Genomic DNA, 22,147 nt, shown 5'->3' on the forward strand with positions numbered 1-22,147 from the left:
AAAAAAATTAAAAAAATAATTTTTTTCCCTCCAATGTGTGGTACACACCATTACTCCTCCAGCACTCAGGAGGCTGAGGTGAATTCCAGGCGAACAGGGTTATATGGCAAGACCCTGTCTTATAAGCCACCCCCCCCAAAAAAAAACCAAACAAACCACCAAACAGGAAAATAGCCTGGTTACCATTATTTCTAGATTATTCCAACTATTACTCTTATTTTTTATTATACAATCACATACTGTATAATGACATTTTAGTTAACAGCACATCAAATATATGATGGTAGACCTATAAGTTCCCATCACATAGCTGGATGTCAATGAAAAGGCTGAGGCTAGAGGACTGAGAGTTTGAAGCCAGCCTGAGCTACGAAGCAAGACCAACTAAGGTAACACAGTAGCTGCCTTAGTTTACATAAATGCTATGGGTACCTGATGATCAAAGAACCCGGCAATGCATTTCTCAGCACGTCCTTGCTGTTAACCAATGCATGGCTGCACTGCATACCATCAGACAATCTCAGGCAGCCTCCATACAGCAGCAAGCTCACTCTTGTACAGTGAGACAATTTGGTTATCATTTTTTCCCCTGTCAAATTGAGACATGCTAGACATGGGAGAGAAAGCTCAACTGAGAACATGCCTCTGTCAGAGTGCTTGTAGGCAACTTCTTGATTAATGACTGATGCTGGAGGGCGTAGCCCTAGGTAGGTGGTTCTGGGTAGTAAGAGAAAGCAGGCCAGTAAGAACCTTCGTGTGCTCTGCATGAATTGGTGCCTCCAGGCTCCTGCCTTGAGATCCTACCCTGTCTTCAGACTTTGCAACACACTGTAAACTGTGAGCTGTAACACACCCCTTCCTCCCTGAGCTGTTTTTGGTCATGGCCTTCATCACAGTAGCAGAAAGCAAATTCCCACAAACTAATCTTGTGGGAGAGTTGAGAGGCGAGCACAGCAAATGAGAGCAATTCCTGGAGATAACCCCTCCACTCCCCACCCCCCAGTGAGACAAACTCGGAAGCAGTGATCCAATGGGTTGCCTGGGGACTCACTGTGGGACTCCTCCTTGGCATCCAACACAAAGCCGTCCCATCTCCTCCCCGAGACCCACAGGGATGAATACTGACCATTCCCTGGCATGTACAGGTAAGCCATGGCCGGCTGTCGTCATTCTTATACACAGACAGTTTTCCGCTGGTGTCTCCCACTACTAGCTCATTTAACTGCAAATGGAGAGAGCAATGTTAGGAAGGGATCTTAGCTCAGCCATCTCTGGAAAAACCGTAATATTAAATCTGAATATGAGTAGCTTTATTAAAAAGCTTTTGGCCGGGCGTGGTGGCGCACACCTTTAATCCCAGCACTTGGAAGGCAGAGGCAGGTGGATTTCTGAGTTCGAGGCCACCCTGGTCTACAGAGTGAGCTCCAGGAGAGCCAGGGTTATACAGAGAAATCCTGTCTTGAAAAACCAAAAACCAAAACCAAAAAAAAAAAAGCTTTTGATGGGCTGTGTGCGTAGCTCAGTTGGTAATGTGCTTTGCCTAACGTGCATGAGGCCCTGGGCTCCATCTCCAGCCCCACAGGAGCCAGGCATGGTTGCTGGGTATGGTGGTATACCCTTTACCTCCCGCCTCCCCTCTCCCCCTAACACACTCACACACTCCAGAGGACAAGGAAGGAGGATCACTGTGAGTTCAAGGCCAGTCTGGTCTACAGACTGTTTCAGACAGTCACAGCTACAAAGTGTCTCAAACAAAACAAAACAAAACAAAACACCAAGAAGGAAAAATAGACACCAAGGTACACACCAGTCGTCTCAGTACTGGAGGCGAAGGCGAGGTGTCAGCAGCCCAAGGTCATTTTCAAGTTACATAGCAAATTTAAGCCAGGCTCTACATCAAGGCTTTGAGAAATACAGTACATCTGCCTGTGATCCAGCACTCAGAAGACTGAGGCCAGAGGACAGCAAGTTCAAGGCCAGACTGAGTTACACGGCAAGAACAAATTTCAGGAAAAAACCATCTTTTGAGACTGGTGGCTGCCTGTGGGCAGGGGGTGGCTCAGTAGCAGGGCACTTGTCTGGCACAGGTAAAGAAGCAAGGGGAACCAACAAACAGATCTTTTGGAAGCAACACAGCCAGTTTTCCAGAATTTACTTGTGAGTATGTGTGTGTATGTTCGTTCTACACACATGCCTAGCCTTGGCAATTCTTACTTGTTCATTACAAATGGGATATGTTTTGAAAACAGCCCGATAGTGAACTTCTGAAGAATATCACCTCAGAAGTCATACTTTGTTAGAGGTCAAAGTACCAAGCCAATTCCTAGGCCCCATCTCTTCCTACAAGACACCCCCATTTTAATGATTTTCATGTGTACAGGAACACAGGAATGGCCCTGCCTGAGAGACAGGCCTGAAGATATTGTTGGTATGAGCACTCTGGCTCTGGGTGTGGGAGGGCCCCGTCAGGGATCTTCTCCCCACCATTAATCCAACAGCTATCACAGGGAGCTCTCATGATAAGTGGGAGGCTCCAAACCCTGCTTCTACAGTTTCCTGGCCTTCTCTGGAAAAGAAGACAATGTTTCCCATAAAGAGAGGAAATTAAAGTTAGATTCTGCCGGGTGGTGGTGGCACACACCTTTAATCCCAGCACTTGGGAGACAGAGGCAGGCGGATTTCTGAGTTTGAGGCCAGCCTTGTCTACAGAGTGAGTTCCAGGACAGCCAAGGCTACACAGAGAAACCCTGTCTCGAAATAAATAAATAAATAAATAAATAAAGTTAGATTCTTATTTTTTTTTTAAAGATTTATTTATTGCTATATGTAAGTACACTTTAGCTGTCTTCAGACACACCAGAAGAGGGAGTCAGATCTCATTATGGATGGTTGTGAGCCACCATGTGGTTGCTGGGATTTGAACTCAGAACCTTTGCAAGAGCAGTCAGTGCTCTTAACTGCTGAGCCATCTCTCCAGCCCCTAAAGTTAGATTCTTAAAGAGAACAACAATAATAAGGGAGACTGATGTGGTGACATGGGTCTCTTAGACCCAGCTACTTGAGTCCTGCTCAACACAGAAGAAATTTGAAAGAAACTGGGACTAACATAACGAGTTGTATAGCTCTGGCTGTCCTGGAACTCACTCTGTAGACCAGGCTGGCCTCGAACTCTGAAATTGGCCTGCCTCTGCCTCCCAAGTGCTGAGATTAAAGGCATGCACCACCAACAGTTATGGGAGTTTTGTGCTAGACTATTAGATTATACAAAAAGAAAAACACACAAGAAGGCAGTGTCAGGTCAGAGAAGTGAACACTGTGCTTATTTACAGCGTCCCACAGCTGGGGTCTCAATTACAGCCACCTTAGAGGACTTCTGCAGACACCATGGAGAGAGGTCACACAGTGTAAGGGTTTAGAGTGCAACGGTTGAATTTTAACTCAGCTCTTTCTGTCTCATTCACCCGCCCCTTTTCCTTCTTTCTCAATCTCTCCCCTTCCTCTTCTGTGTATCCCTGGCTATCCTGGAACTTGCTCTGTAGACCAGGTTGGCCTTGAACTCAGTTCCACCTGCCTCTGCTTCCCATGTGCTGGGATTAAAGATGTATGCCACCACTCTGGACTTCTCTCTCTCTTTCTTTCTCTCTCTCTCAAAAAAGGTGATTTGTTTTTATTTTACATATACGAGTGTTTTGCCTGCATGTATGTCTGTGCACCATGTGCATGCCTGGTGTCCTCAGATGTCAGAAGAAGTGGCCAGAGCCCTGGACCTGAAGTTGGAGACAGTTGTGAGGCCCTGGGTGCTAGGAATCAAACTGGGGTTCTCTAGAGGAGCAGCCAATACTCTAAAGCACCAAGCGGTCTCTCCTTCCTTGGTTACATTTTTCCTAAAAATTTTAAGGCAGAAGCTTACGGGCCATATCCATGCAGGGTTGTAAATCTTCCTTCATATCCATGCAGGGTTATAAATCTTCCTTCATATTCATGCAGGGTTGTAAGTCTCCTTCATATCCACGCAGGGTTGTAAATCTTCCTTCATATCCATGCAAGTTTGTAAATCTTCCTTCATATCCATGCAGAGTTGTAAATCTTCCTTCATATCCATGCAGGGTTGTAAATCTTCCTTCATATCATGCAGGGTTGTAAATCTATCTTCCTTCATATCCATGCAGGGTTGTAAATCTTCCTTCATATCCATGCAGGGTTGTAAATCTTCCTTCATATCCACGCAGGGTTGTAAATCTTCCTTCATATCCACGCAGGGTTGTAAATCTTCTTTTCTGGATTATTTAGAAAAGTGTAACTTTTCCTTCCATTTCTGTCTTCTCTAAGCATGCTTTCTTCAACACTTCGGGTTTGTGAAAGGTATTTCAGGATTCCTTACGTTTTTCTCTAAGACTTCCCTCATCACCACATAGTTGCTTGTGAGTCATGTGTCTGATCTTGTTTCCCATAAAACAGCATGGCCTTCCCTCTCCCATTCTCCACCTCAGGCAGCTGCTGAGTTTGACAGCTTGCCTGCTGGGAAATTTTTTTTAAGTCTGAATAAAACTGCCCTTCTGCTTCCAAAACAAACAGTTTTAAAGTTACAGATATGTATTTACTTAATGTGTCTGCATGCACACACACATATATGGCACGTGGTGTGTGTGTGAGTGTGTGTGTGTATACAGGACAACTTGCAAGAATCAGCTCTCTTCTTCCATCCTGTGGTCCCAGAGAGAACACTCGGATCCCCAGGCTTGGTGGTAAGCCCCTTTATTGGCTGTCCCTGCTTGTTTTTTTAAGTATAAAGTGCTGAAAGGAGCCTACAATAGTGTGCATGCCTATGATCCCAGCACCCTGAGGTTGAAGAAGGAGGGAAGGGCTGCAAATTCCAGCTCAGCCTGGGGTGAGTATGCTGTGAGACTTTATCAATGCTCAGCCAGCCCTCCAGTTTCCAGGCAGCTGTCTTGTGGAGAGGGAACCCTCAGTTCTGCAGAGCCACAGATACAGGAAAAGGATCATAAAACAGCATGGGAAGCACACTGAGCAGGCAGATGTGACTCAGCCAGGCAGTTTGAGGCAACATGTGGGATATGTCCAAGGCAGCCATTTGCCTTCTAGTACTTGAATGCTTCTCATCAGACTTGCTGCTCTAACAGAGCTCGGCTCTGGCCTCACACAGTCACATAGTGATGGTGAAGACCCTCAGAGGGAAAGTGAACCATGTTTAAAGAGTGCCGAAGGAGAAAGGTGCAGTCATTCTGTGATCTGCTTCAGCCTCCGGAAGACTTGCTGTGCTGCATCCAGCCAGGGTTCTGTGGGCGGTCCGAAAGCAGGTTTCATTCCTGGCTTCTCCCGCCTTAGCAGGAAGTAAATCAGCTTCAAAGAACGTTAGGCTAAGGGTTTATCAAGCTGAAATCAGTCTTCGTCCCCATTCCCAAAGTTCCAATTGTCCAGGGACTACTAATTATGTTTTATTGGTAGGTTTGAGACAGCGTTTCACTCTGTAGCCTTGGGTGGCCTGGAGTCTGCTGTGTTGAGCAGGCTAAACTTGCAGTAACATTCCTGCCTCTGCCTCCTTAGTGCTGGGATTACAGACGTGTACAACGTGTGCCACCACGTTTAGCAACAATCCCCACAACACGCCCTCTTTGAGAATGTCTGTGGGGAAAGAATGCAAGGCCTCACACATTCTAGACCAGTGCCCTTCCATGGGGCTACACTTTCAGACTATAACTGCAGTCAATTTTCTCAACTTCTTCCATTCCCACCCCTCAAAAATGCAAAGCTCTTCAGATGGCTTTGAAACAATCACATTTGCTTTGTCTTTTAAACGGCACTGGATCAACACCTCCACCATACAATATTTTGCTTTTCACACTTGCCTTTAGTAACAATTTTAAATTAAAATCCCGAGTTTAATCCCTGGACAGAATCCATGTGATAGATGAGAGAACCAACTCCTGCAAGTTGTCTTTTGACCTCTACACCTGTCCTGTGGCGTGTGTGTGTATGTGTGTGTGTGTGCATGTGTGTGTGTGTGCCCTGTCAGTCACATGCAAATAAAATAAGTGTAATTTAGTAGTTACTGGGTGTGGGGATGAAGTGGCTTAGGGGGGCTTAGTGGGTTAGACCACTTACTACTCCTGCAGAGTACTCAGGTTTGCTTCCCAGCATCCACATGACAGCTCACAGAGTTCCCAACTTAGACAAGTAAAATAAGGAGAGCATAAATGATAGCTGAACCTCTCTGTCTGTGAGGCATTGATCACAGGAACTCTGTGAATACTTAAATCAAGTTCCTCACATCAAACCTATACAGTAGCATTTGCACATAACCTCATGTACATTTTAATTCTTTTTTTTTTCTTTTCTTTTTTGTTTTTTCAAGACATGGTTTCTGAGTAGCTCTGGCTGTCCTGGAACTTGCTCTGTAGATGAGGCTAGACTAGAACTCAGATATCTGCCTGCCCTTGCTTTCCGAATGCTGGGACTAAAGGCATGATCCATCACATCCAGCTTAATTCTTACTCTTTTATTTATTTCTGTGGTACTGAGAATTCAGTCCAGGGCTTTGTTCATGGTCAGGCAAGTGTTTGGTACCTACATCCCCAGGCTGCTACCATATACTTTAAATCATCTTGAGAGCCAAGTACAGACCCATACTACATATACTTTGGTCAATGGTGGGCTTCATATATCAGGATAAATATATTCAGGTTGGTGTAAGCATACACTATAATGTTAGGACAACAAAGTAACCCAACAATGCATTCCTCAAAGTATCCACTTCGTTAGGTTTTGCAGGGCTGTAGTTGTTGTACTGTACTGTTTAGGTAATGGTGTCAAGAAATGAAATCTGAAATACTAGGTACAATCCCATTTTTTTTAAAAAAATATTTCCTATATTTGGGAGGGCTGCTAATATCATTAACACTAACAGCTCTAGGGCCTTAACTTTGTGCCTGGCATTGCTTCACCTGCTTAATGTGCATTTATTTATTTAAATGATGAGAAAAGGAACGGCTGCCTAGGAAAGACAAAAAGTGGGTAGAAATTGCCAGACACCTGAGTCAGTTCTGGGTAGGCACGGTAGAATCCCGACATGGTCAACACTGAATGTGGGGTTGTCTACAGTAGGTTGGAGGCAGCAGGGATATCTAGCGGTTGATTCCAAAGCAGTAGCAGTACAATAGTGTGGCAATAGCAGCCAAGAGTGTGGGCAAGCATGGTAGCATGGGGGATGGGAGGAGGGCAAAGCCATAGGTAGAGAGATATTATTAAATGCAATTTACAAGTCAAAAAAAATTGGACTTTGAAAGGTAAAGATGTTTGCAAGGAAAATGAGACTAGGAAAGGAAATAACGCAGGGAACAGGCTTTTTGCAACCTCCTACCATGACAAGTCACTGAACTGTGCAAGAAAACCAACAACCTACCCTCTTAAAATTAATAATAATAAAAATAAAATATGGTTGGAGAAATGACTCGGCGGTTAGGACACCAGCTGCTCTTCCAGAGGAATAGAGTTCAATTCCCAGCAGTGGCAGCTCACAAGTGTCTCTAACTCCAGTTCTAGGGGATCCAACGTTCCTCTTCTGGCCTCTATGGGCACTGCTCGCACACGGTACATAGACATACATGCAAGCAAAACACTCTACACATAAAATTTAAAGGTAAAGCAAAAAAAAAAAATAATAATAATAATAATAACAGTCTCCGGCCCAACTAAGCCGCCTGCAGTGATTGCCTGAGATCGATACTGTCAATCAGAATTTTCTCTTCCGCACGCCATGTTGACTCCAGTGCGCAAGCGCACAACACGCCGCTTTTCCCACTTCTCGCCCCGCCCCAATGCAGTCGTTCGCAGTGCGCATGCACTCACCGCGTCGTTGTCCACGTCTCCGAGGCAGATGGCGTGTGGGAAGAGACTCCCGCTGAAGTCCAGCGCCACGCGCTGCACATAACTCACCGACCTCATAGCACTCTGGAGGGCTGAGGAGCCGGGCCACCACACCAGAACGACCCCCGAGCCCTCGCGACAGCCCTGCGCGCGTGTCAGCCCACCGAACCGGAGGTCTACGTCACCGCTTAAGCCTTGACTTCCGGCCTTCTTCACTTCACCTTAGGGGAGGAGGCGGGCCTTCCGTGCAAGAGCTGACCTGACTCCTGGGACTTGACCATTTTCTCTGAGGGGGGATTCAAACCATCCTTCGAGGCGTAGCTGTCATAATTAACAACTTTGTTTCCCAACAATTTTTATGAAATTACCTAATGGAGTTGTCAACACAATGTAGTGGATTACAACCCACGTTAAAACAAACAAACAAACAAAAAAAACCCTGTCTATGGCCATACCACCCTGAACGCGCCCGATCTCGTCTAATCTCGGAAGCTAAGCAGGGTCGGGCCTGGTTATTACTTGGATGGGAGACCGCTTGGGAATACCGGATGCTGTAGGCTTTAAAAAAAAGAAAGAAAGAAAGAAAGAAAAACAACCACCAAAAAACAAAACAAAACAAAAAAACTTAGAGAGGCCAGAAAGAGAGCTCAACAATTAGGAGCACTAGCTGCTCTTGTAGAAGACCCTGGGTAGATTCCTAGCCCCAACATGGTGCTCGAACTCACCCATCTGTAATTGCAGTTCTAGGAGATCCGACGCCAGACACCCTCTTCTGGCTTCCCGGGCACCCAGGTGATGCACAGATACATATGTGGCAGGGAAGCCACCACTAAGATTTTAAAAATATGAAAACAGAAAAAGATCTAAGTAGTAAATAATATTTTGTGAAAGCCTTGTTTCGTTTGTTTATACATAGATATATATCCTGGATTATAATGAAAAAAATATGCTGTGTACTTTATGGGCAGCAGCTTGAAAAATGCCTGTTGCAAAGCGCACCTTACATGTATTTATTTAATCAACAAAATTATGTAAGCTTTATTGTTTCTTCAGATGAGGAAAATATGTTCAAGATTGCGTAACTTGGCAGCAAGTGGTAAGACGTGAGATTCAAACCAAGATGTTTGATGTAAAATGTTAGAGCTCTTTTGTCACTATTGCAGTTCCTACGGGTGTGAAGGCTGCAGGGACTCTGGATCCACCGCATGGTGTAGCCCCTACCCTCAGTACAAAGCGACATGTTTCCAGTGGCCTTACTCTAGTTTAGTTTGGGCCGTTACTCTCATGACTGGCTGCTCGAGATACTTTTCCTGTTGAACTGGGTTCTGCCTTTCTTCTGAGATGTGACATCAAGGCAACAGAAGTGTTAAGCTACATGTGGTAGTACTCACCTATAATTCCAGCATGTGGGAGGCACAGGCAGGAGGATCAAGAGATCAGTATCAGCCTTGGCTATGTAATTCTATGTCAGCTTTGGTTACTCCAGACCCTGTCTCCAACAAAAAGCCAATAAAAACAAAAGACACTCAATAGAAATTCAGGCCTGAGGGCTAAGGATGTAACTTGGTTGCTAGAGGGCTTGGTTAGTATGAGGGAAGTCCTGGGTTCCATCCTTAGCAATGCATAAACCAGGTGAAGCACTCATACCTTGTAGTCCTGGCACTAGGGAGACAGAGGCAGGAGGATCAGAAGTTCAGGACTATCCTCAATCACTTGCAACCTGAGGCCAGCCTGAAATACACTGAGACTCTCTTAAGGGGGAAAACCCTTTAGTTTTCAATGTGCAAGCTCAGGCTGATCTACACTTGGTTTCTCATCTTAGGGGATGCTGGACCCAATATGTCCCATTTTCTATGTTGAAGGTGGTGGAAGAAGACTGAGAAAGAGACCTTTCTACCCTAGAGGAGGGGAAATGATGGATTTGGTCTTAGTGGCTCTGACAACTGAAGGTAGAAAGGAAAAGGCAATCAGGAAGCAGTTCTGGACCAGGACTGGGGACAGCAGATCCATTCCCAGTTACCAAATTCCTATTATTGGTGGTGAGCTGTGGGGACGGCTCCATCTGTTAGAAGGTCTAAGTCACCTGGGTACACCTGGTGCTATAAACTCATTGTTATTCATGGAGGGATCGCATACTTTCTCACCTGCTATCTACTCTTGTTGGCCTGTTTAGGGAGAAAACAGAACCAAGCTTAAAGTGTTTGTGCTTGAATATAACAAGTAATTTATGTTTCGTTGTACTTAGCTGTTTTCTCTTGTTAGTTTTCTGAATACAACTGTAAAGTAAATACCTTAATTCTTAGGACTGAGTACAGGAGGATCAGCCTGCTTCTCTCCCTGTCCACTCTGCTCTGACCCAATTCTTTGAAATCACACACTGACCCAGAACTCCACAATACCGCCCCCCCCTTTTTTTTTTGGTTTGTCTTTTGAGACAGAGTTTCTCTGTATAATCCTGGAACTAGCTCTGTGGAACAAGGCTGGCCTTGAACTCTCAAAGATCTGCCTGCCTCTGCCTCCCAAAGTGCTGGACATACACTACCACTGCCTAGCACAATACCATAATCTTCATCATTTGGAGGTCTTGTTCTTGAATTTTCAGCGGTAGTGTCTGGTTTTGTTTTGTACAATTGTTTATCATGAAGGCCGTGTCACTTCAATTACAACTTCTGTCAGTTAAGAGAGCCAAATGAAGTTAAAAAGGAAGAAGACTCTGTAGTGCATAAACCAAATATTGTGTATGTTGTCTGTGCACTTGTGTGGGTGTGCTTATGTGAACACCAGAGGTTGATGTTATGTCTTCTACAACTGCTTCTCCATCTTGTGGAAACATGGTTTCTCCTTGAACCTGGAGCTCACCATTTCAGCTGGTCTGCCTGTCCAGCGAGTGGACTATGCCTCCCGCTTGCTCCAGGGTTAGAGGTGCTGGGGATCTGAACCCAGGTCCTCATGCCTGTGCAAGCATTTTATCCACTGAGCCATCCCTGACCCAGACCTTTGTAAACTTATGTCTCTCTTACCTTGTATTCTTTTGAGTTCATTGTTCATGGGTTAAAAAAAAAAATGACTGTTCCCCACATAGCTATATGGCTGGATCCCCTTTTCTAGCAATGATTTACTTTTAAGAATATTTTCTCTAGTTCTTAGTGTGGCTGTACTTTTTCTCTTCAGTTAAAATGGGGTACACAACTCATCTATCTGCAGGTACCCTCAGGAGGATGTCACAGATGCACTGAAGTAGGCATGGTAAGTGACATCAGATCTTGCAGGCTTTGTGGGACACTGACAGGGATTCAGTGGACACAGTGTTTAAGTGGGATCAAAGTGCCTGTTGTAAGAGCAGGTCAGAGGTGAACAATGATGTGGGGGCTCATGGAAAAGAAAGGTATGTAAGGCGAGAAACATCTCATAGACTGGAGAGATTAGAAATATTTTGGCAACATAATATTTATACATAAGAAATCTACATTAATAGTTCAGAACACCTGATGCTGGACTTTCTCATCTGAGCATGTTCCCTCCATAAATGCTGAAGTGTGGGTGAGCAAGGTGCATGTACCTAAAACAACATGAGCAGAGACCCATCAGAGTTCAACATGTGGCAGGATTATTTTTAGCCATAAAGATCTAGCTACTTTATCAAAGGATTGTCACTAGTTCTAATGTTACAATAAACTAGGGCCTTTCCATCTCCTGGGCTCTATAAAGAGGAGTCAAATTTAAGTTCTTAGAATCCCAAGGAACACTCAAGAGATGAACAAGATTTTAGGATGCGCCGGGCGGTGGTGGTGCACACCTTTAATCCCAGCACTTGGGAGGCGAGGCAGGCGGATTTCTGATTTAGAGGCCAGCTGCCAGCTTGGTCCAGAGTGAGTTCCAGGACAGCCAGGGCTATACAGAGAAACCCTGTCTCGAAAAAAACAAAAAAACAAACAAACAAAAAAAGATTTTAGGATGCTTTTTATCCATGCATTATAGATGAAAAGAGGCTAAGACCTGCTCCGAATAACATGACCTCATAGTAGTTTGGGTTAGTTCATAGAACTTCAAGTAGTAATTTGACACTTACAAACTCTTTCTTTCTCTTTCTTTTTTTATAATAGGATATCACATAAGCTCAGGCTGGCCTTGAACTTACGTAGCTGAGGATAACTTTTTAAAATTTTAAAATCTATTTACTTTATATATGTGAGTACACTGTCACTGTCTTCAGACACACCAGAAGAGGGCATCAGATCTCATTACAGATGGTTGTGAGCCACCATGTGGTTGCTGGGAATTGAACTCAGGATCTTTGGAAGAACAGTCAGTGCTCTTAACCACTGAGCCATCTCTCCAGCTCCTGAGATAACTCTTGTCCCTCTGCCTATACCTCCTGAATGCTGGGATTATAAACGTGCACCACCATGTATGGTGGTGACTGGAGTGTAACCCAGCACTTCATGCCTCATGCCCAGATTTACTTATGTGTAATGTCTGAGTGTGGGCAATGGGTGACAGTGAAAACCAGAAGAGGGCATTGGTTCTCACGTAGCTGGAGGAGGCTGGGAGTACTTGCTCTTAGAGAGGACCCAGGTCCAGTTCCTGGGCACCCACAATGGTGGCTCACAATTAACTCTAACTCTAGGTCTTGGGATTAACACCCTCTTCTGCCATCCTCGGGTATTCTACAGATACATGCAAGTAATTCAGATATACACTTTGCTTTTAAAAAGACTATGTCATTGTGTAGCCCTGGAATCACTATGTAGACCAGGCTGGACTTGAACTCAGGGACTCCCCTTGCCTTTGACTTCTGAGTGTTGGATTAAAAGTATGTTGCCACTATGCTTGGCATAAAAATAAGCCTCTAAAAGAAAATAAAAACATGCGTGAATATCTGAGTCTTCAATATGTGCACCAAGTATGTGCAGTGCCTGTGGAGAACACAAGAGGCTGCAAGATGCTCTTGGGACTAATTACATAGAGCTGAGCTGCTCCGGTTGTGGCTTGGGAACCAACTGTAGGATTTCTTTAAGAGCAAGTGCTCCTAACTGCGATGCTCTCTCCAAGCCCAGCACCCAGCTTTGACATGGTGCTAGGGATCTGGACCAAGCCCACCCTGTGCAGTAAGTAGTCTAGTGACTGAGCCGTTTCTCAAGCTTTGGTTGTTTCTCCATCTGTAAAGTGGGCCATGCCTGCCTTAGGATAGCTGGATCAACATTGTATCACAGGGAGTCCTTGGTGCAGGTCAAATCTTACACTGTTCATCTCTTAGCAATTTAGCAAGGGCTTGGTATTATCACTGAGAGCAAAAGCAAGAGTCAAAGTTAGAAACTACCCAAAGGAACCAAACATAAAACTCCAAAGCCTGGACTTTAAACCAATAGAACTAGCAGATACAGTGCCAGCCATGTTCAAGAACTGAGACCTTTCCCATAGAAACTCATCCTTTACAACATCAAGAGCTATAGAGGAATGCAGACTGCCCCACTCTCATTTGGGAAGGGCAGAGTGACTTCTGACCTTTAGGATGATCAAGAGCAAGTTGAGTGTGGTTAACATGGGCCACCTGGCTTCTTGTACAGGTCAAAACTTTGGTTGGGTGTGACCAGTTACCTTCAGCAGTGCCTTATTTATGTAAAAGCTACCTGACTTAACAAGAGCGAGCAAGACTGGAGCCTCCCCAACCCCTTTGGTTTGAGATGGGGTTTCTCTGTGCAACTCATTCTGTAGACCAGGTTGACCTTGACCAGAGATCCACCTGACCTGGACTCCAGAGTGCTGGTATTAAAGATGTGTGACACAGGGCCCAGCCTAGTGCTGGGGTTCAAACCTTTGGTCAAGGACCCAGGTGATTCCAGGCACCCAACTAGTGATTCAAAATTCTAACTCCAATCCCAGGGAACTTGATGTTCTGACCTCCTCAGGCATCAAGAATGCACATGCGCATGCAGCTATCACACCCCAGATATCTGCCAGAGCAGGGAGGCAGTAGTAGAGAACCTAGCTTTTTCCTCTTCGTTTGGGAGAAACCCCAGAATTCTACTGCTGGGCTGCTAGAGTCTACAACGGAGCTCAGGGCGTATGAGCAGAGGGTCTGCTTCCTGCCTTGCCACAGTCTGTATCACATACCACACTTAGGTTGGACCAAAGCGGGACCTTATTCACTCTGCCCCGCCCATATTCCCACCACGCCCCACCCAAGAGCTCAACATGGAGGGTTGCCCAACACCCAGGTTTTTTGTTTCCACTTTATTGCTCAAGCACAGGACTTGAGGTGTGCCTGGACCTTCAATGTGCATTAAAGAGGCTGAGGGGATGGGGACAGGGATAACCTGGATGAGGAAACTGAGGGGAGGTACTGGTAGGGGCTGTCTAGAGGTGATCACTGTGATATTGCAGGACGTTATCAGAAATACCATCTCAGGAGAGCAAGGCAAGAGAGGCAATGGACACGACCGTGGTCTTCCCATGCCCCTAGCACCTGCACGGAGACCACAGGCTTGGAAAACAACCAGAGGGAAGAGAAGGGAAAATGGCTGCCCAGGAGTCTTTTCCACCCTGCTTATCAGACCCATCCCTATTACATACCCCCTTCTACCATTGAAAATGGAGCTAACAGAGGGAGCAAAATAAATTAACATTCTGATGTATGTGTGGAAGGATATACACTCCTGTGTAATGGGGGGAGGAAAGAGGGGTTGACACCATCTAAAACTACCCCCCATTTCACCCTCAGCCTGCTTTTCTCCCTTCTCCTCCAAAGCCATCATCCAAACAGATAGAAAAATAAAGGTCTAATTCACTCAAAATTCTTCAGTTTTTACAAAACTAACAGGGTGGAGTAAGAAGGGGGCAGGCAGGCAGCTGCAGAGGTGGGCAGCAGGGAGGTGAGCTATGCTTCTGTCTCCACCTGAGACTGGTTCCCGGGCACATTGTTCGGTTCACCCTTCATCACAGTATCAGTGGGATGGTCTCCTGCAGCCACTCCTGCCTTGGCCTGTAAGATGAGCAAAAGGAAGAGGCTGAAGTCCTGAGCAAGACAGTTTCTAACACAAGACCTTGCACAGGCACAGCAGTCCTGGAACTGTTTAAAGCCTCTGTGAGCACACACACGTTCTGAACTGACAAGGCCACTTGACACACTCCTACTGAATGTCACAGATTTCATGTTCTAAACTATTTTCTCTTTGTGCTTCTGGGATTAAACCCAGTCTTGAGCATGCTTGGCAAGCACTCTACCATTGTGCTATATCCTAGAGCCAATAATCAAAAATATTCTTTAATGTTAATCCCATGTTTGCTTCAATGGCACTAAAATCTAAGGATGGATCAGCACAGCCCCTGCTCAGCAAGGAGATATATCACAAAGTTTTGAGGTTTTCTGTACCTTTAAACCCATTTCTTTATATGCTAACCAAAATCATTTTAAAAAGTATATAGAAAATATTAAATCATTATTCATTTTCACCTTTTAAATGTGGCTACAAGAAAGTATGTTTTGTAATCTATTTCTCTTGAATGGTATTAGGAACACTGAAGCAAGTACTCTAAGATATGCTATGTATGTGCGGCAAAACAATGCACAGTAGGAAGAATTTGAAAGCTCTCTTAAGCAGTAATGTAAAATAAACCTCCACACATTAATTAATGTACACAGAAAATGCACAATGGGGCGAGACAGAACTGGCAGGATCATGTGTCTCTCTGCATGCCAAGTATACAACTTTTTGGTTAGGAGTATGGGGGTGCATGAGTCAGAGACAGGCAGATATCTGAGTTCCAGGCCAGCCTGGTCTACTTTGTGAATACTAGGCCAGTTGTCATGAACACAACACACATCAGAACTGTGCCTGGTGTGTCAGAACACTTCTCATGATGTCACCCCATTGGTGGGGCCAGTACTGAGACTTACACTCTTTTACTGGAAGAGAGTGACCTTTGGCTTACACAACTGCCATGGGCAACCGCAGGCAGTAGCCACACCTGACATGCTGAAGAGGTTAAGAAAACCTCTCTTCTGCCCACTGCAGCCACTTCCACCTTGTGGTAGTTTGAATGAGAATGGCCTGAGGCTCATACATTTGAATGCTTGGTTCCTGGTTGGAGGAAATCTTTGGGGAAGGATGAGGAGGTATGTCCTTGTTGGAGGAGGTGTTTGCTAAGGGGGCTTTGAGGTGACACTCCCTTGTCATGGCTGTCTCACTCCTACTCTCCATCAACTCTCCTGTGAGCTGTCTTGGTTGTAGTGTCTCTTCATAGCAATGGAAAAGTAGGTAAGACACACACCCCAACCCTAACCTTGTGCTCCTCCTCAGCCAGCCTCTCAAACATGTTGGCATAGAGCTTCTTTTCCCGGGCAAGCTGCCTGCGGGTCCGCTGCTGGCACACAGCCAGCTGTGTCTTGGCGGCTTTGTTGCTGGGATAGAGCTGCAGGACCTTTTGGAAGTCAGCTCGTGCCAGGTCAAAGTCATTCACGGCCAGGTGTGCTTCTCCCCGGCGAAACAGGCCCTTCTCATTGTTGCTGTCCAGCTCCAAGGCCTGAGAACACAGAAAGGAAGTAGCAGGACATCAGGCTCTGCAGCACCAGCCGGACTCCCAAGGGAGCCCTCAGGAGGGCAAGGCTCAGTGCAGATGGCTGGTTCCAAGTCAGGAGAAAGGAGACAGAGACATTAAATGGGAAGGGTCATGGCCCAGGAAGAAATTCACGTAATCCGAGAGAAAAAAAGGAAATTAAGGTCTTCAGATGCAGGAAGAACACGACCTCACTTTCCCAAATACAGAAACGGACAAAACCCAAAGCCAAGCCCTTTGCTTCCCCCAAGCACAAGGCTGCTCAGTGTCTGCACCTACACTCTCCCACCATCAAAGCACTTGCTACTTCCAAACTCTAGGCCTGGAACTCAGGATTCCCACTGATATATCCTACCAACTCCACCCTGTAAATGCCGTTACCACGTCCTCTGAAGGGATCTCACCTTGTTACAGCTTTCGATGGCAGCTGAGAAGGCCTGCAGTTTCAGGTGACACATGGCCAGATTGAGGTGTGAGGCCAGTCGGAGCGCATGGACCTTTTGCATTTCCTCACCAGAAAAGCTAGACTCGTATTCTAGCCAAGACACAATCTTCTTGTACTGCAGTAAAGCTTGCTTGTACTTGCCTTCCTAGAATGGGAGGGAAGCTCAGGCACCAGTGCGGGTTCAGCAGCCCAGGCTCTTACCTGGTAGGCACGAGCAACTCCTGGACACAGTCTCCCACTCCTTCCCATCCCAGATCAAGCGGACTAAGATACACTAGGTAACAACCCCCAGGGATGTGCTTACTGCGGACAGCCCTCCCTGGGGCGTCTTGTCCTTAGCTCACCTTGAAGTACATGGTGCCCCTCTCTTTCACTATGTTGCTCTGCTCCAGCTTCTCCTCAGAGTTCATCTCCCAAGACTCCTTGGCCTGTCATAGCCCAAAGGACACAGTGGTCACCTTCCCAAGAATCCCCCACAGACCAGGCTCCAGGGGAGGGAGTGCCCTAGGCACACTCACCTTCTCAAAACTCTTGAGATGTACTTCATACCTCAGATCAGCATATGGGGGTATCTGGAACCTTTCCTTCCCAACACTGCCAAAAGCATAGCTGCAGGGGTGAAGAACGCCTGGGTTACCTCACGGCCCTTCAGCTCTGGACTGAAAGGCTTCCTGTTTCTTTCCTGGAAAGCACCTTCCCATCTTGAGACCTGGTTCAAATACTTCCCGTTGGGCCAACATTTTCACGACACATTTAGGTGGTCCCTCAGCACTCACTACTTCTTGCTCCTAACCGTGACTCTTTTTTTTGGTTTTTTCGAGACAGGGTTTCTCTGTGTAGCCTTGGCTGTCCTGGAACTCACTCTGTAGAGCAGGCTGGCCTTGAACTCAGAAATCCACCTGTTTCTGTCTCTGCCTCCCAAGTGCTGGGATTAAAGGTGTGCGCCACCACCACCCGGCAACTATACACTATTGAGACAAGCTCAGAGACAACGACCCAAGAACCATGCTGAAGTCTTGGAGATTTTAACATGTGCGGCAGGCACACAGGTGTTTCAACACATGTTGAAGACTGAATAAACTAATGGCATATAAAAATCTTGATGTTGGCAGGTGAGGGATCTGAATGAGGTGTGAATGCAAGGAAATGTGGACAACAGTGGGCCACACTTCCAGATCCAACCAAGCGCTCACGATGCTCGAGAGTATCCTTAGAGTAGTAGCACAGGGACATGGCTCACCTTTCAATTTCAGTTGTGACCCTCGGCCCTGCAAAGTGCCTGCGTCTCACCTAGGTTTGAGGTACACAATGGAATGTTCTCCCTTCTCCATGCGCTGAATGGCATCCTCCAGCCCACAGGGCAGATCCAGACTTTCACCTTCCCCGACTTCAAAGCAGAGCTCCCGCTGGTCAAAGAGCCGGTCCTGATAGTAGCCTTCCAGTGCCACTGGCATGAAAGAGGAGTACCCAGGTGTGAGAGGGCAGAGCACCGAGGAAGTTGCCACCAACCTCCTCACATCTCCACATCATGGCTTAGACCCAAGATAACCATTGTGTCTCAGACTTGGAGGGGTGCTAAGGCTGTGTGGTCTAACTCCTCATTTTAAGGATGAGACAAAAGGCTTTTAGAAAGGAAATGACTTGGTTCACACCACCCAAGGTCGTTAGGTCTCTGAGACAGGAATCGAAGGCAATTTTTCATCCCACACCAGACTACACTTCCTCACCTTCTACCATAGCACCATCATTGGGCCTGGCATAGCCTTCCCCCCGAGTCCGTATTCTGCGGATAATCCCGCCATCTTCATCTTCTGTAAGGTCTTCTCCTTTGAAGTCAAACAACTCCACCTGCATATGAGACAGAAGGTGACCAATTCCTTTCTGCATCAACTTAACAGTGAAACTGCCTCTTTTCCACTCAGAAAAGTCACCAGGAAAGGCCAGACCATATCTGGCAAGAAGGACACACAGATTTTACTTGGCTTCAGGAAGACAAGCTTTCTACCATCCTGCTCTGTTTAACAAGGACACAAGATTGTTTCATCTGGCAGGCATCAAAAGTCACCTGCCATCTCACTGGCCTTGAGAATATTCTCCCATGCCTACTGATTGGTTTTCTGCTTTCAGACTCAACAGCCTTAGTTTTTCCCTCAACCACTGACATATAGGAAGGTACCTCTCCCTCCTGAGCTCCACGGTGCCCATATGCCACATTGCCTTTTATAAACCAGATGCCTCCTGACCTCCGACCCCTTTCAGTTGATAAAGCACCAGTCAACCCTCTTCTGGAAGGGCTCTTGAGAGTCCCTCTTCTAACCCGAAGCCTCTATTCCTGGTCACTCTGGTGGCAGCAGAGCCAGTTAACCTTTCCACCTCTCCTCCTACTAAAGCTAGGCCCTCAGGCTTGGCTACATTGTCTTCAAGAGGCAGGAAGGGCTGGAGGGCAGCCAGGCACTGGGGTGAGATAAGGGCTGGCTCTCTGCCCAGGAGATCTGTGGCCAGCACTCACCTCAAATACAAGTGTGGCGTTGGGGGGGATCTTTGGAGGGCTTCCTGCTGAACCGTACGCATATTCTGGCTTGCAGGTGATCTGGCACACTTCTCCCACTTTCATGGTTACCACAGCAATATCCCAAGCCTTGATGACCTCCCCTGTAGGTAGAGGAAAGGAGACCCACTTATCAGGGCCCTCACTCCAGGCTCAATGTCCCCAAAGATAGGCGCTATATCCAGGCAGAACTTGAACACCTCTAGAAATAGGACCAGGAGACAAACAGAGCAGTGTTGTCGTTCTGAGTACATTAAAAGATTGCTCAACCCTGCAACACAATTCAAGAAGCAAGACTATCCATCCCAGCCGGAGGGAAGTGCGGGATCGATGAGAAAGGACTCGGCCGGTCCCATGCTAGATCGATGAGAAAGCAGGACTTGGCCGGTCCCATAACAGCAGAACACACAGAGTGATGGGTAACAGATGGGTTCTTAGCTATTCCTTCTCCAGCTTCGCTTGGACGACTTTCTCCCTTTCGGTGGCTAGCCTATGCTATTTTGGCAAGGCTGACTTGAACTACTGGCTCAAGGCTCGCCTCAGCCTCTCTGGTAGCTGGGAACATAGGTAAGCAGTGCAGTGCTCAGCTCAAGCTTGGCTGGGAATGTCACTTGTGACAGCTGCTATCAACTTCGGAGCTATCAACTATCCTGCAAGCCCCCTAAGCAAGCCTACCTTTTCCCAGGTCAAAGGAGAATTTGTCCTTGCCATCCAGACTGGAGTCAAACTTTGTGCCATCTAGCAGCCAGCCAGTGTAGTGGACAAAGACTCGGTCCCCAATCATGGGTGTCTCTGTGCCTGTACCCTCTCTCTTGATGACCTGGAGGGGAAGGGGAGAAGGTGAGTACCTAGGGAGGTGGGCAGAAGGGCCCCAACTGCCCATAAGCTCCCCAACATACTGGATGGCCCCTGCTGCATCCACTGGCCCCTGCTTCTTTTCAGCAGGTCCGAGAGTTCAACCTTCAAATGATTCTGGTGCTAGTGATTTAGCTTAGATTCAACCAACCTCCCCATCTCCCTCCAGATCCCGCTTTGGAGAACTGCAGATAATATAATTTGGGTTCAAGTTTTGTCCACGGTTTTGGACACGTTGCTAAATTATCCAGAATGTATTGGCCAGACACTGAAGACAATCCCTATCCTCCTGAGGTGCTCGGAGGGGGAAAAACTGATAGAAACTAGTGGGTCACCAGATCAGGGTCTGGTTTGAATAGAATGGAACAGGAGTGGTGAAAAGAACAGAGCTGCTCAAAACTGAGAAAATGAAGGGCAGATCACAGACGAGTACAGTGCTCTGTATCAGGCACTGGACATTAGACGTGGGAAGGGAAACTACCTAACTGGCAAGCTAAGGAGCCCTTTATCTCCCATGCGTGTATAGGCAGGCATCTACTTATGCTTAACGTTTTTATACATGGTGACCCCATGGGCAAGCCAATAGGTAGATATGGAACCGTCCTCTAAGGATGGACAGGTGATAAAAGAGGAATTGACTCCCTCTGGGAATCAGAACCTGGCGCAAAGGAGAAAGAAGGGCCACAACATGTTCATGGGGAGCAGCGAGAGCTGAGGTAAAAAGCCAGGAGCATTTCTGGACCAACAAGGCTCCCTAAGGCCTGTGCTTTTACACAGGCCCCACACACTAGGAGCTGAGCAATGGGACGCACGGAGGAGAAACAATGGATGCAGGGAGACATGCAATGCGTGGTAGGATTTCACCGTCCTGGACTGCTGGCAGAACCTGCTCTGAAACGGCGCCCATTGTCCCGACCAGGGTCAGGGCGCCCTCCCCCTCGCTCCTCAGGCTATTTGCAGTCAGGCGATTAGTGAGCCGCTGGCTCCAGGGCAATGCACCTCCCCCACGACCAGCACCCAGTACCCCCAACTCAGAAAGACTCAGGAGGGGCGGGCGAGGAACTACAGGTCCCGGCATGCACCGCTCTCACTCTCCCCGGGCCGAGAAAGGGGGCACAGCATGGCCGAGCCCGTGACCTCGCTGGATCTCGGCGATTGCAAAAGGGGCGCAGAAAGGCACAAAGGGCTCTGGGCCAGGAACCTGCTCCCGAGAGCCGTTTCAGGTCCTAGCTAATGTTTAACTTTCAAGTGGGCGAGCCCTGGCGCACCTTCGTTCAGGTGGCCGGCGCACGCTGCAGCCGAGGGGTTCCCGGGAGGCGAGGCCTGAGTCCCTCGGCGCACCCGGGCCTCGTGCGCCCCGCCCGGGCCCCCGGCTGCGGCTCTCGCGCTCTGCTCCGCCCCTCTCAGCCGCACAGTGCAGCCGGATCGAGTTGGCGTTGCAGTGGGGCTCCCTCCCGGACCGGGGCCGCACCCTCCGGAGCGTGCAGCCGCCGTGCCGCCTTCAGGGCTGCAGCGGCGCAGGGAAGACAAATTCCCCCTCCCCATCCTCCGGCCGCGGTACCCCCGAGGCCCATGAGCCTGCAGCCGAGGGCTCCGCGGCCCCCTCACCTTGAGCACGCCCTCGTCCTGTTTGGGGCTGATGTCCACTCCTTCGAGAGGCAGGGGCGCCGACTGCGCCCCGTTCTCCGCCGCCTTCATCTCCTCGGCGGTCATGGCCGCTGGGCGCACCGTTGGCTGCGGGAGCGGGGCGAGCGCGAGCCCGGCACTCTGGCCGCCGACCTGGGTGAGCGACCGGGTGGCGTGCGGCGGAAGGCGGCGCTGCCCACCTCGAACCTCGCTCCAGGCTCGCGCACCGGGCT

The 22,147-nt window shown here is 47.6% G+C and overlaps 3 protein-coding genes and 1 non-coding gene across 5 annotated transcripts in view; 2 read left to right on the forward strand and 2 right to left on the reverse strand.

Moving 5' to 3' along the window:
- Positions 1 to 8,001, forward strand: part of Nrip2 (nuclear receptor interacting protein 2) — a 26,140-nt gene extending 18,139 nt beyond the window's left edge. Inside the window, exon 7 of the transcript XR_004122332.1 lies at positions 7,842 to 8,001. The gene's annotated coding sequence lies outside the window, so the exon portion shown is untranslated. The remainder of the gene's footprint in view (positions 1 to 7,841) is intronic.
- Itfg2 (integrin alpha FG-GAP repeat containing 2) overlaps positions 1 to 8,249 on the reverse strand; it is a 16,870-nt gene extending 8,621 nt beyond the window's left edge. The window contains exons 1-2 of the mRNA XM_031383555.1: positions 7,867 to 8,249; positions 1,127 to 1,222 (exon numbers count right to left, since the gene is read on the reverse strand). Of these exons, the coding sequence (XP_031239415.1) occupies positions 1,127 to 1,222; positions 7,867 to 7,962 (192 nt within the window). The 5' untranslated portion in view covers positions 7,963 to 8,249. The remainder of the gene's footprint in view (positions 1 to 1,126; positions 1,223 to 7,866) is intronic.
- A 76-nt stretch (positions 8,250 to 8,325) lies between these two features.
- LOC116100050 lies at positions 8,326 to 8,444 on the forward strand. Its single transcript, XR_004122418.1, has one exon. It is a non-coding gene; the product is annotated as a 5S ribosomal RNA (ribosomal RNA).
- A 6,204-nt stretch (positions 8,445 to 14,648) lies between these two features.
- Fkbp4 (FKBP prolyl isomerase 4) lies at positions 14,649 to 22,142 on the reverse strand. 2 transcript variants are annotated; one of them, XM_031383571.1, is made up of 10 exons: positions 21,897 to 22,142; positions 20,109 to 20,253; positions 19,395 to 19,537; positions 18,613 to 18,733; positions 18,176 to 18,332; positions 17,404 to 17,494; positions 17,230 to 17,313; positions 16,845 to 17,030; positions 16,168 to 16,407; positions 14,649 to 14,866 (listed from the first exon to the last, which is right to left on the reverse strand). In XM_031383571.1, the coding sequence occupies exons 1-10, from the start codon at positions 21,999 to 22,001 to the stop codon at positions 14,762 to 14,764; spliced, it is 1,377 nt and encodes a 458-aa protein (XP_031239431.1). In that variant the 5' UTR covers positions 22,002 to 22,142; the 3' UTR covers positions 14,649 to 14,761. The 2 variants fall into 2 exon arrangements, with proteins under 2 accessions (XP_031239431.1, XP_031239429.1); XM_031383569.1 differs by having other exon boundaries at positions 16,156 to 16,407; positions 21,897 to 22,136.
- Between the last annotated feature and the right edge of the window lie 5 nt (positions 22,143 to 22,147).

The sequence above is a fragment of the Mastomys coucha genome, unplaced genomic scaffold (assembly GCF_008632895.1).
Source record: "Mastomys coucha isolate ucsf_1 unplaced genomic scaffold, UCSF_Mcou_1 pScaffold20, whole genome shotgun sequence".
NCBI lineage: Eukaryota > Metazoa > Chordata > Mammalia > Rodentia > Muridae > Mastomys > Mastomys coucha.